The sequence below is a fragment of the Tupaia chinensis genome, unplaced genomic scaffold, assembly GCF_000334495.1.
Source record: "Tupaia chinensis unplaced genomic scaffold, TupChi_1.0 Scaffold000173_1, whole genome shotgun sequence".
NCBI classification, from domain to species: Eukaryota; Metazoa; Chordata; class Mammalia; order Scandentia; family Tupaiidae; genus Tupaia; species Tupaia belangeri.
In genome coordinates this window covers 1983485-2000084 of record NW_006159648.1, presented here as the reverse complement: position 1 = coordinate 2000084, position 16600 = coordinate 1983485, and the positions used below count along the sequence as shown (strand labels likewise).

At 34.9% G+C, this 16600-nt stretch overlaps 1 protein-coding gene across 10 annotated transcripts in view; it reads right to left on the bottom strand.

Moving 5' to 3' along the window:
• Nucleotides 1-2972: 2972 nt before the first annotated feature.
• Nucleotides 2973-16600, bottom strand: part of ADGRL3 (adhesion G protein-coupled receptor L3) — a 609531-nt gene continuing 595903 nt past the window's right edge. For 5 of the 10 annotated variants that reach the window (XM_006146256.3, XM_014586938.2, XM_014586937.2 and 2 more), the window contains 2 exons: nucleotides 6232-6249; nucleotides 2973-4305 (listed from right to left, as the gene is read on the bottom strand). In XM_006146256.3, the coding sequence (XP_006146318.1) occupies nucleotides 3506-4305; nucleotides 6232-6249 (818 nt within the window). In that variant the 3' untranslated portion in view covers nucleotides 2973-3505. Of the gene's footprint in view, nucleotides 4306-6197; nucleotides 6250-16600 lie in introns of all 10 variants that reach the window. The other 5 variants (XM_006146257.3, XM_006146258.3, XM_027770939.1 and 2 more) reach the window with 2 other exon arrangements.

The following is a 16600-nucleotide window of genomic DNA, read 5'->3' as shown; positions in this document are numbered from 1 at the left end:
TTAAGGAGTAGAAGCTGGTTTGTTTTATTGGCATAACTTTTACTTTCAGCTGGCTAAATAACATGCTAGCTAATGAAGAGTGTTATCTGCTTGATGAAAATTTATTTCTTAAAGGAAAATCAGAAAAACTCATTAAAATATATGCAGATAAGTAGGTCATAAATGTCACACGGTATTGAAAAAAATGAAGTCAACGGAAAGTGGTAAAAAGAAGAAAATTGAAAAATTATTCATCCATCAACAACACGACATTGAAAGTGTGGAAAACATATTCAAGTTCAGAAATTTAGCCCTTGCTAGTGTAAATAGGACTAAACAAATACGTAGTAGATATACACAAATTTTCATTGAAATGTATGCAGAATTAACTCCTTTATCCTCTTTTGTTTTCATTATAGCTACATAAAATTTGGGGGAATAATCTCCCTGTGAAAATCTTTGGGATCTCCAATCTCTCTGAAACCAATTATGATCTATGAGAGTTCAAAAATCTCACCCTTCCTTCCATCTTGATGCAAGAGCTTGTTAGTAACTGACAGTACTGAATGGTCTTCTGCACCAGTTTATGTATCAAATGGTCTTTCTTCAACTTGGTCTATGTAGAGCTGGAGAGGCTACCTGCTTCAGATTTCCATGTAATATAACACAAAAGTTAATGGGTAGGGAGGTAGCAATATCAGAAAATCAGCAAGCTGAATTGAGGTAGTTTCCCCATTGTTCTGTGAAATTAGCGTCTTACTCACAGTTGCTTTCCGTAGATTACTGTATGATTGGCAAAAATGGCAGAAGTACTCATAATCCACGCCGCATTGTTTCTGAAGTAACCTTAAACATGTCTAAAAAGAGTTCTTTCATCGCCAAATGTAATCTATGAATAGGTGGGTTAAGCATCTTTCAGTTGCCAATATTGCCCAAGTGTGGTGTGAGAAAATCTAATTCCTGTTAAAGTTTATGGTTCTCCTCCAACTGAAAATCTGTTGACTTAAAAAATACTCGTATCAATTGACTGAAAAGGAATGATATATAAAATAATTTGAGGTGATATGAAGGTTATGATGTACTCTGGCCCAGCTCAAAAATATTTTTGTCATATATTTTTTAACTATATATAGATACTGAATGATTTCTCTAAATGATTTCTTCTCCTCTTAAGATTTCATTTATAGATTGGTGGTATGTAGAATTTCTGCTTTAAAAAAAATAAAAACTTTAACAAACTACAAAAGAAGTGATCATTTGGCAAATCCATTTTAGCTTTGCCCTAAGAGGGGCTCCATGCCTAGACACTGCTGACAAAGAGTCTGCAGTAATTGGAGATCTGTAAAGTTCCTTTGAAAGAACTCCCCAACCCCCCTCATTTCCTCTATATGTAGAACAAGAAAAATTTACCACAAAAAAGTCTTACACTCTTTATAAAATTAATACTATCTTTGTAAAGGTTCTTACAGCTTTTAGCTGAGTGAATTTAAATCTTCTACCATCAACATGGAGCTTACAAAGGAATAAATAATATGACTCCCTAACCCCGAAATTTGGGATTTAAACCTCTGATTGAATCTGGCTTTTAAAATAAGCAGAGTGACTACAGCTGGTTTATAAATAAGCACATAGTGACCTATATGTTAACCTGCTCAAAAGTAAGTTATGCATATTGTCTCAGCCAACACAAACACACCCATCCCATTTTTCTGGTTTACTTGTCTAAAAACTGTGTGATTTTTGTGCTTAGGTAATTTATCTAGGCAGATCAGTTTCTTTTGCATGGCTTATTTGGGCCTCAGAGGATTAGCAAAGTTTATATATTGAAAACATAAGGAAAGAAAGGCGAGAAAAATGAAAAGAAAAATTAATCATATAGTACATACATCAATACAATATATTCTAAATCTCAATCAGTTGTTTATTGGTTGGCAAACAAGTTTCACTTTTACAACAAATATTAGTAATGAGGTCATCCAACTTTGAGACCATACAAAATGGATCATAAATTTAAAAAAAAATTATATGTGCTAATTTACTTCTTGTATTCCTACATTACTTAAAATCCTGTCAAATAAATAAATTTTCCTGTTAATAAACAGAAGACTTTTTTTAAAAAAAAAATCACTTCAAAATAATTGACCTTTCAATTCTTACTACGAGGGAGTGAATTTCCTCTAAAAATTGGTAGTGCAGGTGCCCACTTGGGGATCAGACTGAGCATTCAGCACTTTAACGCCTATGCAATACCGTTTTTTCACATGCAGAAGCCCCACTAGTTCTATAGACACCTCTTGACTTCTAGAATCATAGCTACTGTCTGGGTGATGAACTGCTTGCCAAATATTCCTCGCATTACAACAGATGTGCCTGAAAAACATAAAGGTTTGTCCTGCTCTAATTTGCAAAAATGCTGTTGGAAATAGTCTGACTGAAGAAAGATATATAGTGAGGGAAGGAAGTCTAATTTTATTTATTTTATTTTTTTTGTAAAAAATAATTTGTTTGCATTACTAGAAAATGATTCTTATAAAGTGATATTTTCATTTATTTATTTATTTTTTGCCAGGTGAGATTTTAAAGAAAAACAAAGGCAAAAAAAAAAAAAAGAAAGAAAGAAAAGAAAAAAGAAAAGAAAAAGAGAAAAGAATAAAAAGAAAATGCAAGAAGAAAGAGAAGAAAGAATAAAGGAAACTTTGCTCTCTCACTGGTAGACAAACTTGCAAGACCAGCACGAAAGAAAAAGAAAAAAATTTTTTTTTCCACTACATTAACAGGACTCAAATTCTGGAGGAACAGAAAGCAGACTATATGTGCAATGCTAGTATCTGTACATTACATAGAAATTGTTCAATTTTTTTTTCTGCCATTAGTTGTATCATCAGTTAATACAGCAAATCATAAAATATGCATTTAGCATATAATTCTAGAATTTCCCTCCATTTTATGATTAATTTTCTTCTTTTGTGGTCCACAGCTATTCCCGCTGTGGCCAAATCAGTTGTGAGTGACCAAAAACCACTGGTGATACGGTTTTGCTTCATTTTCATGTTTGCTTGGGCAGCACACTCCGATCAGATGCAGCATTGTTACTAAGTCCAAACAACTGTTCTGGCCTTTGAAAAAGCAGGTCCTTGTCATTATAGTAACAGAGCATCAGAGATGTTAAAACAAACACAACAGAATTCAACAAGGCCACAATGAGCGCCGTTTTTCTTCCTCGTCTCTCGTTCATTAACATAATGAAGTCTCCATCTGCGGGTGGGGGGAAAGAACAAGAAAGAATAGAGGAAGTTCAGGGAACATTTCAGGGGAATTTCAGCAGTTATCCTTCTCCCCTTGGCTGACCTAAAAATCCCAGTTTAAAAAAAAAAAAAAAAAAAAAGTCGTAAGAGTCCGTGGTTGTCTTGTTGAGAACAGCATATAAAGATTTAGGAGTACACACGTGATTACCACTGCTGATACCAACTCGGAACAGTCCACAAGGTGTTCGCAGTTCTGGAGGTTGGAACTTCGGTGTCATCTTCTATAGGCTAGTGACCAAATGAGCAGGTCCTTTCGAGCTTCCCTCCGGAGGGGTCCCCTCTTTGTTCGGAGGAACTATAAAGCCATCGCTGCTGCCGCGCCCCAGCTGGTAGTAGGTGTGCAGCTGCTGCACGTGGTTTCTGGAGCCCAGGTTTGGCATGCTTTTGTAGTAAACGTCTTCGGCATCACCACCTTTGGCCGGCGGGGGTTCGGTCTGGGTGCTGGTGGTGACGCTCTCTGCGGCGGCCACACCAGCCAGAGCCGGCATGCTGGTGTAGAGGGAGTCCCTGTGGGGTGACTGCAGATCTTCCGTGTGCTCGTTGGTTAGCAAAGGGAAAAAGCTCTCACTGTGGTCTTGGGGGATCCGCCTTCTGGTGTAGTGGTGTGGCTGGTGGTTCTCGGTGGAGTACACTCGTGGGGGCAGCAAAGGAGCATCCGATTCCTCGTGAATGAGTTCCAGGCCCAAACTCTCCTCGTGATTAAATGAAGTGGCATCATCCAGGACAATGGCATCGTCTTCGCTTCCGCTGGCAAGGTTATTCACCAGCTTGTTCATCAGATTCCTGTTCTGTTCGCTAGAGCGCTCGTGGTTGTTCAGGTAGGAAGGGATATAGTTGGACGTGAGTTCCTTCAGAATCTTTTTCTCTAGGGCGGTCTCGTTGTGGGTATAGCCACGGTCTATGATTTGCACACAGTTGCTCAGGTACTCGCCGCTGGCGATGCTGTAACTATTGCCATGGTTACCATTCAGTGGTAGAGTATCCATGACACTTGTATCCCTGGCATTGTTCAGAAGCCCCTCTGAAAAAGATTACAAGACACTATGACATTGATATCCAAGAGGCCGTGGACACACACACACACACACACAAAAGCAAAAAAGTTCATCCACTATGAAAACGTATAAGCTGCTAGCATTTTTATTTAAGTATAAAACAATTGGAAAGAAACAAATACTCTTAAATCTGTATGTACATTGCTGATGCATATGTATATAACTGGGCAATTGGTAGAAATCGTACAAATGGTAAAGAAGTATTTAAAGTAAACTTTCATTGAATAAACATCCCTATATGTTGTAAATTTGCAATTTTCACGCCAACACTGCCTGACGTTATTTGAAGTATATTTGGTTATCACTTGGGCAAAATAATGCAAAATTTTGGTGTCTTCATTTCTGACTTTCAATTTATACACAGCAAAGTCAAATCATTACCTTTAATTTTACATGACATCTGAATGTTCAAATAGCTGTCACATTAACATAATTCATGTTGATAATTTGAATATACTGGTCAAAAGTAAAAGAAACAAGCAGTTTCTACTTATTTGACCTGTAACTTTTTGTAAGGTTAAAAATAATCCTTACACACAAAACCATAAAAGGGTGTGTTAAATTTGGCAGGATGATAAGGTAATGAAATAAGGTTTAGTTAAATAAATGGCACATCAAAATAATTTACATGTAGGGACTTTCAAACCAAAACAATTTGGATTTCATTTCAAATCTGTTTTCTGCTGTAGGCACTTTGGTTATTTAATAGTAAGTCATTAATGACTGTTCAGGGCTATTAAGTAATACTACAGAAGATGTGTTAAAACACAGGGCTCTGAGTCCTAAAACATAGTGTCAACATTACTGTTACCATTATATAACAAGCAATGACTTTGTGTGCATTTTAAACTTGGAATTTAAAAGAAGATAAACATTTTATTTTGGTCAGAATCAGCAGCAGTGAAATAAATTTGACCACATACTTCAAGGGTTTTGCATTCCCTTGAATGAACAGAAATCCAAGGATCTATAATAGTTTCATAAATCACTTCAAATTCAACCACAAAAGAAAGAACACATTTAATCAATACTACTACATAAGATAGGGTGTTTCTTTATAGAAAAATTCATTGAAATATTCTATTCAACTTTTCAATTGCTAACTTGTGAAAATACAGCCTTCATTCTATATCTGTGATGCAGTTATGTTTATCAAAACTCAACTAGTTCACTGCTGGCTTAATTGAAGTATCTCAAATATGTCAATTTTCATATGGTCTTGTGACACGCACGCCATAATCAGGTAAGCCAGTTTTCAACAACAGCAACGAAGAAGGTACCTTAATAAGCAGCACTCACAGACATAGGGTGAAGGGGTTTATTTTCATGTTATATCTTGTAGACAAATCCACAATGTTAAGGAAAAAAATAAAAGTAAATGCTTTTTAAAGGGCTGTATGTGATGGGTGGTTGCTGTGGCAGAGGCAGCTATGGTATATGCGTGATGGTTATGGTTGGGTGGCTGATGCATTGAAACTCAAAATTCTTCAATTTCTGTTGTCAATGCATTAGATGCAGGCTGAAAACAACCATAGTAAAATAAAGTGGGTATGTTGCATGTGACACATTTTTAGGATGGAATGTACTACTAAAAATTAAAAGTTGATGAGTTACTTAGCAAAAATAAATGCTTAATTTAAAAACAATTTAACTCACACAAACATCACACGAGACTTAACAACTATGTTGATTATGTGACAATAAAAGAATCAGACAACAAAAGCGTCTAATCTCTATTAACGTATATTTATATAAGTCGATTCATAGGCTCTTTTAGTTTTTAAATTGTGAGATGAACTGTTTTTAATAACTACATCATCTATATGTGATGCAATAAAAGTGAACTAAAAAAAATTACATTTGATATGCAATGTTTAGCTTTACTCCCATACTTGTCTCTCTGTAGGGCTCTAAACGACAGCATGAAGAAAAGGAAAGAAAAAACAAGTAAGCTTAAAGCGACAGTAGAAGAAACATGAGTAAAAAGCAAATTGATGATATGCAGAAAAAAGAGTCAAAGGAAATAATTTCCACTGCCCCAAAATTCATGAGTCTGTGTTACATGGTTTTTCATAATTAAAAATACTGAAATGTTAGTCAGAAAATAAGAAACCCCCCTTAACACATGCTACCATAATGTCTTTAATAAGCATTTCTACCATTTGTAACTTTCAAGCAAATACACACATGTTCAAGTTAAGATTGTCACACAAACCAAGAAGAATAAAACCTGAGGACAAGCCGTGACTATTTTTTCACCACTCTATTTCCGTATTACATATGTGTGTGTACGTAAGAGTATATCTGCTTCTAAGGCTTGCTACTGGTTTTTAAGTCTCAGTAAAATTATAAATAAGATCTTATCTGAGATATCAAGAGAAAACCAGACTTAAAGGTTTTCATAATCATACTTTTTTCTCCTCCCTCATGTATTTTCTCTCACCCTGCACAAAGGTTATTTTTCCCCATTGGACCTATACACACATTTCTTATGTGTATAACAAGTGAAAACTGATAAATACTGTCATTTTTGGAATCCCTATTCAAAAGTTGTGTAACTACTGAGGAAACAAGACAGTTAAATTCATTTATTATTCTGTCTCAAGAATATGTGAGGGGGGGAAATACCAGCATCAGTATCAGGTTTTCTCATGGACTGTTGCACAAGGGAATGCAATCAAACATTTTGAGAATGGATGCTTTAAAAACAATCCTAGCAATTTTTTGTTTTAAGGAAAAAAACTCATGTTTTAATCAGGTCAAAAAAATATCTCTTGTTTATTTTATTTATAGAAAGGTTAAAACATCACAAAATAAAGCCCAGCAAATTCACTGGGCTAGATCATGTTAGGGGGTCCAAACTTGTTGTTGTTTAACCACTTTTTCAAAGAGACAGTTTTGTACTTTAAAGGTGGATTTACTTCTTAGCAAAAAAGACAACAATATTTCAAAATGCAGAAGATCTATTTTAAAATTTCAAAATACTTTACAATAAGAATTAAAATAAAGAGCCAAACCAGTATATATCAATAGATATACTGCATGTGACACATTTTTAGGATGGAATGTACTATGAGAGGTTTTAGAAAAGGTCATGGAAAATTCGTATTATGAAAAAAAAATATGCTTAGATTTCAAATTTTTTTTGGACCAAAAGTTCAAAATTGAATTCCATTTTCCCATGAAGTTTTCGAAGTTCCCTTGTAAATGCCTGTAGGCTCATTATGGCTCATTGTTTAAATGAGAGAATTATAAAACTGGAAAGCACATGAAAGAGAAATCACTGAGGCTCAATTCCTGCTTTTCAGAGAGGAGGAAACTGCAGTAAAGAGAGGATGGGCCTAAGCGAGTGGCAGTTAGCTAATATGGCAGTGCTGTGATCAAAAAAGGAGTCTTCTAGATTTTTTTCCAACTCTCTTTGTTGTAATTTCCTTCTCTTCACACCTGCTTTGGCTTTGGAAGCCATAATAGAATATTTATATACTTCATAATATAATCTTGCATTCTTAACAACTGTAATGTATTCTTCACTATATTCTGTCCCATGAATGTGCATCTTTCTTTTACATTTTGGAACTGAATTACTTTAATACATAAATTATGTTAGTAAAATCATGACTTCCTCTGTATATTATGTTTTGTTGACAGGCTTTTCTATAATGATTTATCTTTCCAAAAGCAGAGTTGCTAATACTGAAAAGAAGATAATGGTCCAGAGTACTATGCATGAAATTTTACATATTTCCACAGAGAGAATTCCAAATTCAATGTGATAAAAGTATATTATCCATCTTTATTCCTAACTTTATATATTTTAAGAACACTACAGACATATCTTTACATATTTGAAATAAAGGCATTATAAACAAGAATGGATACTTGAAATCTGAATGCTTCTAGCCTACGGAACATTGGTGCAAGTGAATTAGAGGACCCACAGAACAGAACCAAGTGGTAATTCAACATAAACCACTCCAGTACATACCGAGCCACCTATATTTCATGTAAGATTTCACCTTGCCAGTAAGAATATAAGTGCATTCATCTGAAAGTATAAGATTAGCAGCAATATGACAATCACCAAGATTTATTTTTGGTCAGTGGTAAAAAGAATTATTTTAAACACTACCACAGTTTTGTAACATCTTAAAAAAAAATGAAAACATGAAATAGTGGAACAATTTCACCTTTGACTCTGAAAAACATTGATAAAATTATTTACTTTTGTTTTAGAAAATTCAGTAGAGTTTATTGAACTTGCTGAAATAAAAGACAAATCCATTTAGAGGAATCATTTTTGTATTTACTGATAATCTTAATAGCAATAACAAGCAATGTCACAGGGATAACCTTTGTTATCTATATAGTATTATTTTAAATATGCATTGTGAGCACTTCAAATTGATAGTTTTTATGGAAGTATCCCATCCTTGGTAAAATTTCCTTCTTTAGAAAAACCCTCTTCCTTAGAAATATTCCCTACTTGAAAAATAAAGATGAGAAGGCAGATGTTGAATTAGGGAAAACATACAGTTTAATAGTTATTACTTTTTCAGTATGTAAGTAATTAGAAATTATACTGGAGTAATCAAAAAAGCTAAACAAAACGGGATCCAAATTTATTACCTGTTTTAAAATAATTACCAATAACTCTTCTGTTCAAGGTAAAAAATGTAAAATACATTTAATTTGCAGGTATGTTGCAATGTTTAATGTCATTACAAATTTAGTAGCATGTCAGCAAACTTTAAAATGTTTGTAATGATACAATTACCTGTCACTGGGCCTAAGGAAGATAAAGAAAAAAACAAAACAAACCTTTAGAAGGTCTACTAATGTGTTCTGCCAGACCTCATTGGGTACCTCAGGTAAAGTACAGTTCATTGAGTGCTACAGTGAAACAGGGGCACTGACAAATGAGAGACAATTTAGAGGGGGTAAGCATGAAGAAGGACTGAGAAACTGTCTCATGTAGATGGTTCTGTTTTATTAGGGAAACAGAAGACAGCTTAGCTGGTTTTATTAGGGAAAAGGAAGACAAGTTAGATGTTTTCAAGCATTTAAAGGATTGCCACATACAGCAGAAGAATCTCCTTGCTCTAAAAGGGAGATCTAAGTATCATGGCCAGCTCAGTGTAAGGACCTATGTATATTCCAAATAGAGCATTTCGACAACAGAATATATGAGCTCCTGAGGTGGGAAGTGCCCCATTAGAGGAAATACTCTAAGCCCAGCTGATAGGATAATAGCAATGATGAAAAGAGGATTTAATGAGCTCTATCCTTTCTTCTGACTCTACAAGTCTATCATTCTTAGATATGTAGGCCTTAATAAGTTTGATAAAATTGAAAGTTTGCTGAATTATTTTGTTGCATTGACAAACATCTTGACCTTTGAATGACTGGCTTGGGTATTTTTGAAATGATTAAAAATCCCCTCTTGTATCTGGCAAGGTGTCAGTGGGGAAGTTGAGATGGTTTCAGATGCCCAAAGACCATGGTGGAAAAAATGTGTGCTTCTCTAGAATGGTGCATTCAAACCAAGTTTTACCCACTCACGCCCCTGATCTTTAACCTCTAATTGAAAAGAAAAAATATAAACCCTACAGTTTTCCACAGAGGATGAAAATTTTATTCTGAATTGCCTGGAAAATTTACATACTGCTAAACTATCACATCCTGTTTGAAGGAACCATGAAAGTCTTTTTGTTATTTTAATTTTTCTTTCAAATACAATTTTAAGTAAACGAATCACTGACTCGAATTGTTCTTTTACTGTACTTTTGGTTGAGTAAGGTTTTTTTGTGATCTCTTCACATATGCCAGAAATATCTTAAATTTCATGTGTCCCTAACACGTCATTATACTTAGAGAAAAGGTGAAGCCATGCCCATATAATTATATACTGCATGGTTTTACAGAGATCTAGGCTTATTCATTTGTGATATAATGACATTTTTACAATGATTTTTCAAGCTGGAGGATATACCAAGAATCCATATTCATAAGCCTTGTTTCTCTTTTAACACATAGTCACAGTAGAAGAAGCAACTTTGTGATCCTATGGGGGCTGTTCGTCTAGACAATGGCAGAGCCAAGGCAGAACCCAAGCTGCTCCTGTGCAGTTCTTTCCTCTGCCGCTGAGCTCTACCGAATTTTCCCTAGAGTTATCTAAATCCCTTCATCAGTGCTAATGCTGTGTGTCGGAGCATGTTTCATGGTATAAAAAAGTAAGATGTATTTTCTTCATCTTACAACGTTGAGACTACGGAGTCAAGTCTTCCTTTATCTTACTTACCTTAGGCAAATCATCTCATTTCTCAACAAAAATACACAAGTTTTTAATATAGAAATAAACAAACCCAAAAAAGTACTGACAATCCACAATACATTTGATAACACTACAGAGATACAAACATACATGGATGAGTCAAGTGCTTATCAGAAGGAATCCATTTCTTACTAAGGAGAACCTAAGGAAAATGGAAAATAAAGCACCAAGAAGGGCGAAATGCAAAAGGAGTCTGTGTGTCTGCTTCCAAAACAAAGAAAAGGCAGGAGAAAGAAAAATAGAATGTGCCCATAAAAGCTACATAAAATGGGACTCTCACTTGAAAAAATTAAGATAAACTCCAGCACACCTTGTGCGTTGTACATGCTGACAGAAGGGTTGTTACAGACCGCCGGTTCCCCAAGCAATGTATTATAGGGATTGTTAGTACCATGCGGACGAAGCAGAGCATTGCTTATAAGATGATTAGCCATGGCTCCTGGAGCAGCCCCATAGAAAGACAGAGAAAAAAAAAAAAGGTCAATCAGGCAAATGTGTTTGAAAAAAAGAAAGGAAACATTTAGAATGACAACAGTTGATATAGTCCTGATTACAGGCAGGCAGCTAATTAGACTAAAAAAATGCCACTAGAGCACATGTCTTCAACAATGCACATATCCAAGTCAATGGGAAAGAAAGAAAATGATTTACAATGTTGATTAAGCCACATTTAGGGTATTCTCTTTCCCAAAGTATATGCAAGAATATATACCCATGCTTGCTAAAAATAAATATGAAAATAAAGCAAAATCCAGTCACCCATATAAACAGAACATAAAACATAAAACAAAAGCCAAAAAAAAAAAAAAGGTTTAAAACACAAAGAAAGCTAAAATTAAACAAAACATCTCCTCATTCACAGAAACCACTGGGTTGTTTCCAATGAAAGTAAAAAATAATAAAAGGCAACATTTATGATTAAACACTCATTTGGAGAGCAGTTATTGACACCACAGAAGAATTTGACGTTTCTTAAATACTGTAAGAGAAATTATTTAAATTGAAACAAAATAAAATGTAATCACTCTTATTAGTACACCATAGTGAGCATACTAATTTGGTGATCCTACAAATCTGATAAAAAATCATGTAGATATTATTTTAAAATATTTTAGATTACTAACTTTATGGTAAAACACAATATACATATATATATATATATATATATCATTCCATTTTCCATTTTCCAAATGGTTGTTTGAACTTTAGCATAACAAAGTACCAAAGTAAAATTCTTTCATCTTTTGTGAACAGATGCCTTTAGTTTCTAACACTCCTTCTGTATGAGTTGTAACCTCCCATCCACCAAAGCCATTTGACCAAGAATCAAAGGATCAAAGGAAGAGTTTTATTAAATACAGTTAGGCTATGTATGAAAAAAACAGGCAGTGTTTTGTATTTACATTAGATGATAATGAAAGTGGAAAAGTGACTGATGGAAAGGAAAACACAAATTGTATGGGGATAGATAGGTTAAATATACAGGTATATGGTAACTTAGCTGTATAGAGAAAATGAAAATATAAGCTACAGATTGGGAAAAATATTTGCAAACAAATTTACAAATATTTGTGACCCAACAAAGAACTAGTATCAAGAATACATAAAGAACTCTCAAAAGGCAACACCAAAACCAAACAAAATCCTATTAGAAAATGACCCAAAGGAATAAGTAGAGTTGTCATGGAAGAAGATACACAGGTTAGCCACTAGAGGAAAGCAGACCACAAAGAGAAATCAGCATACATCTAAAATGAAAATGGTGACAACATTAAGTGCTGACAAGGATAAAGAGGAACTGGATCACTCATTCATTGCTGGTGGAACATAACATAGGGCAGCCACTCTGGAAAACAGTTTGGTAGTTTCTCATAAAAATAAACATGCAATTATGATACTACCCACTAGCTGTTCTCTTGTACATTTTAGTATCCCAGAGAGAAGAAAATTTATGGTCACACAAAAATCTGTGCACGAATGTTTATGGCAGCTTTATGTGTAATAAACTAAAACTCAAAGCAGTCCAAATTTCCTTCCCTGGTCCCGTGGGTGATGGGGAGTTGCTGCTGGGGATATGCTGTATTTTCCAGTGCCTTGGGGAAAAAGACATTCAGGAAGCGCTGTTCTGCCCACAGCTCCTGATCCACTCCACCCTAGGAATTGGGACCCAAGACAAGGTCCAAGCTCCCTGAAACCAGGCCCTGACAGCAATTTGGGAACAAAGAATGGTCAAGACTCTGTAATTTACCCATACCATAGAACACTTCTTAGCAATCAAAAGGAACAAACTGCTGATACACATAAAAACCTGGATGAATCTCCAGAAAATTATATTGAGTGAGATAAGTCAATCCCAAAGGGTTACATGCTGTGTAATTCCATATATATACATAACATCTTTGAAATGACAAAATTATACAAATGGAGAACAGGTTAGTGGTTGCCAGGTATTAAAAATGGAGGGGAGAATAAGTGGAAATTATCCTAAAAGGGCAACAGGAGGCATCTTTTGGTGACAGAACTGTTCTGCAACTTGACTATGATTATGTATACATACAAAGTAGGTGTAAGTATAAATACCTAATAAATTACACCAACGTATAAATACCTACGTAGTAGAAAAATTGCGTAGAACTAAACATATACACACAAACACATGAACTACATTTAAAGCTAAACAAAACTTGAATAAGATTGTTGAATTGTATCAATGATTGATTCTATCATATAGATATTACTTCGAAACATTTTAAATAGATAATTAATTTTATTGACCAAGTGCATCAACCAGTCAATATCCTGGTTATGTACTGGGAAAATGAATTTTGTATGCTGTAATGATATACAGTGATTAAGTGTAAAATAAATAAGAAAATAAATAAATAAAAATTCTGGTTGTGATATTATACTATATTGATAGTTTCACCAGATATTCAGGGAAACCAGGCAAAGAGTAGACAAGCTCTTGCCATTACTTTGTAGAAGCACACATGAATCTACAATGCTCTTAAGTAATAAGTAATCTATATTGAATTAAGAAAAGAAGACAAAAGAATTTAGTCCCTGGTAGAAAATGTCTTTGAAGAGATGGGAATTCCTGGCAGTATTAGTTTTAAGTTCTTCTAAATGATAACTCTTTGTCAAGTTAAATTGTCCGTTAACAACAAAAACAATTTAACCTCAAAGTTGGGAACATGAATGCCTATTAATTTATTTTTAAAAAATTACTTATTTTACTTATTATTATTTTCACATGACTTCACTAGAGAGAGACAGAGTGAGAGAGACAGAGAAACTGAGGAAGCAAGTGACCAGGTCCAGGACTTGTACTGCATTCGGCCATATGGGAAGCCCAGCACCTTAACCACACCACCACCTGCTGACCCTGAATACTTAATTTAAAGAACAATATCAGGGACCAGCAGATGGCAAGGTAGTTAAGGTGCTAGACTCCATATGGCTGATGCTTTGAGTCCTGGACCCAGTGGCTTGAAAATCACACCAAGCATGTGTGTGTGTGCGTCCAAAATCCTAGAAGAATGGAGGAGAAGGGATTGTGGTGGATAATATAGCTTGTCAAATCTCTAGAGGTGGAAAAATATCAGTTCTTTTAGAAAATATGCCAGCGTTTGTATCCAGTATGTCCTGTAAAGTATTAGCATAGAACTAGCACAGGATTTTTCACTTACTGAGAGCTCAATATTTGTTTGGTGAAGTTGTACAAAATACATATTTAAATGCTCTTACATACTACGATGGTAGATCTTCAATCTATCATGGAATGGGGCTGCCAGGATATTCCTTTCCATTGATAAATTAAATATATGGCATATTAAAAAGAATAATTAAAAAGAGTTTGTGAATGGAAGCTCTCAGATTAAAAAAATAGAAAACTGTAAACCTAAAACACTTCTATTGTTGATATTACATAAGTTTAAGATAAACTGAGACACAGTTTGGTCTCTGTGACATCTTTTAAAAAAACATTGCCAGGGTTGACAGGTGGTGGCATGGTGATTAAAGGCCCTGGACTCCCACATGGCCAACCATGGTTCAAAACCTGGACCTGGTTGCTTGCTTTCTCACATTCCCTCTCTCTCTCTTTCTCTGTCTCTCTCTGATCAAATTGGAAAATAATAATAACAAATAAAGATAAGATAATTTTTTAAAATTACCTATACATTATAACTTCTACCTGATAGTTACTATCCTACCTTTTCTCAAGTAAAAAGGGAAGTCAGTTTTCTAATACAAATACTTTCTAGAATTACTCTAAAATATCAACATAGAAATTAAAAGGTATACGTAATTCCAATGATTTACTATAGGGGCCAGCAGGTGCTGAGTTTGGTCTCTGTGACATCTTTTAAAAAAACATTGCCAGGGTTGACAGGTGGTGGCATGGTGATTAAAGGCCCTGGACTCCCACATGGCCAACCATGGTTCAAAACCTGGACCTGGTTGCTTGCTTTCTCACATTCCCTCTCTCTCTCTTTCTCTGTCTCTCTCTGATCAAATTGGAAAATAATAATAACAAATAAAGATAAGATAATTTTTTAAAATTACCTATACATTATAACTTCTACCTGATAGTTACTATCCTACCTTTTCTCAAGTAAAAAGGGAAGTCAGTTTTCTAATACAAATACTTTCTAGAATTACTCTAAAATATCAACATAGAAATTAAAAGGTATACGTAATTCCAATGATTTACTATAGGGGCCAGCAGGTGCTGTGGAGGTTGAGGCACTGGATCACACTTGGGCAGCTTTGCAGTTTGAGTCTTGGACCCAGCAGCTTGAAAATTCTGCCAGGCATGTATGAACATGAGCCCACAGTCCCTAAAGAAGAATGGAGGAGAAAGGACTGTGTCATGGTCATCTGCCTGGGGGATGATTTTTCACTTTCCCAATCCCTCTCTCTCTCTCAGGTAGGCACATGCACCCTACAACAAAAACGAAAATGAAATACTAATATAACAATATTAAAAACAGAACATTGCTCAAATTCTTTATTTCTTTAAATGTTCAAAACAGGGATAAGAGCTTTAAGGCTAAGGCTTACTTATGCATCTTGACATCTTCCCTTTTATTATGTACATTATTGCATTTTTTATTATTTTATTATTGTACATTACTGCATTTGAACTAACTGGAAAACAAACAAGAAGGAAAGAAGATCGCATACCACTTCTTCCTATAGTATAAAAAGTTAAATATCCCTTTGTCTTATATGCATACCTATGCATATTTAATTTTTATACATTGCTGTGAAAAATGTTTTTCTGCTTTTGATTAAGGAAACAATTGAACAGGGAAGAATCAAACACCAGCAAGAAGCAGATGAAATAGTTCGTGTCTTTGTTTTTCACTTTATAAAAACTGTCAAGAGTATAAGAACAGAAAAAGGGGGAGGCAGCAGTTGCCACAGTGGTTATGTTACTAGACTCTCACATGGCCGACTGTGGTTCAAGTCCTGGACCTGGTGCCTTGAAAACCATGCTGGGAGCATGTACGTGTGTACCCAAGATTCCAGGAGGAGAATGGAAGAGAAGGGATTGTGGCGTGGCTAATTCCCAATAACCCCTCAATTACCCCTGAGGGTAATTTCTCACTTTTCCTCTCACTGTCGCAGTCTCTCTCCCCTGCGCCTCACAAGCACACACACCCTAAGGCAAAAAACGCTATTAAAAAAAAAAAAGAATGAAAAAGGGTAAGTTCCTAATACACCAAAAATGGTGAAATTTCATAATGGAATTCTAAAGAAGTTATAAAAAATCCATCTGGTTACATATTTTCCAGCATGAAGATTTCTTTTCAGCTTTTCTGTTTTTCTAATTTCTGAATGTAGATTTAAGAGCTTTAGCCAATGAAACTATTAATCTAGCAAGACCAAGTTCTAAAATTCATTTGATCTTTTATCTATGCCTG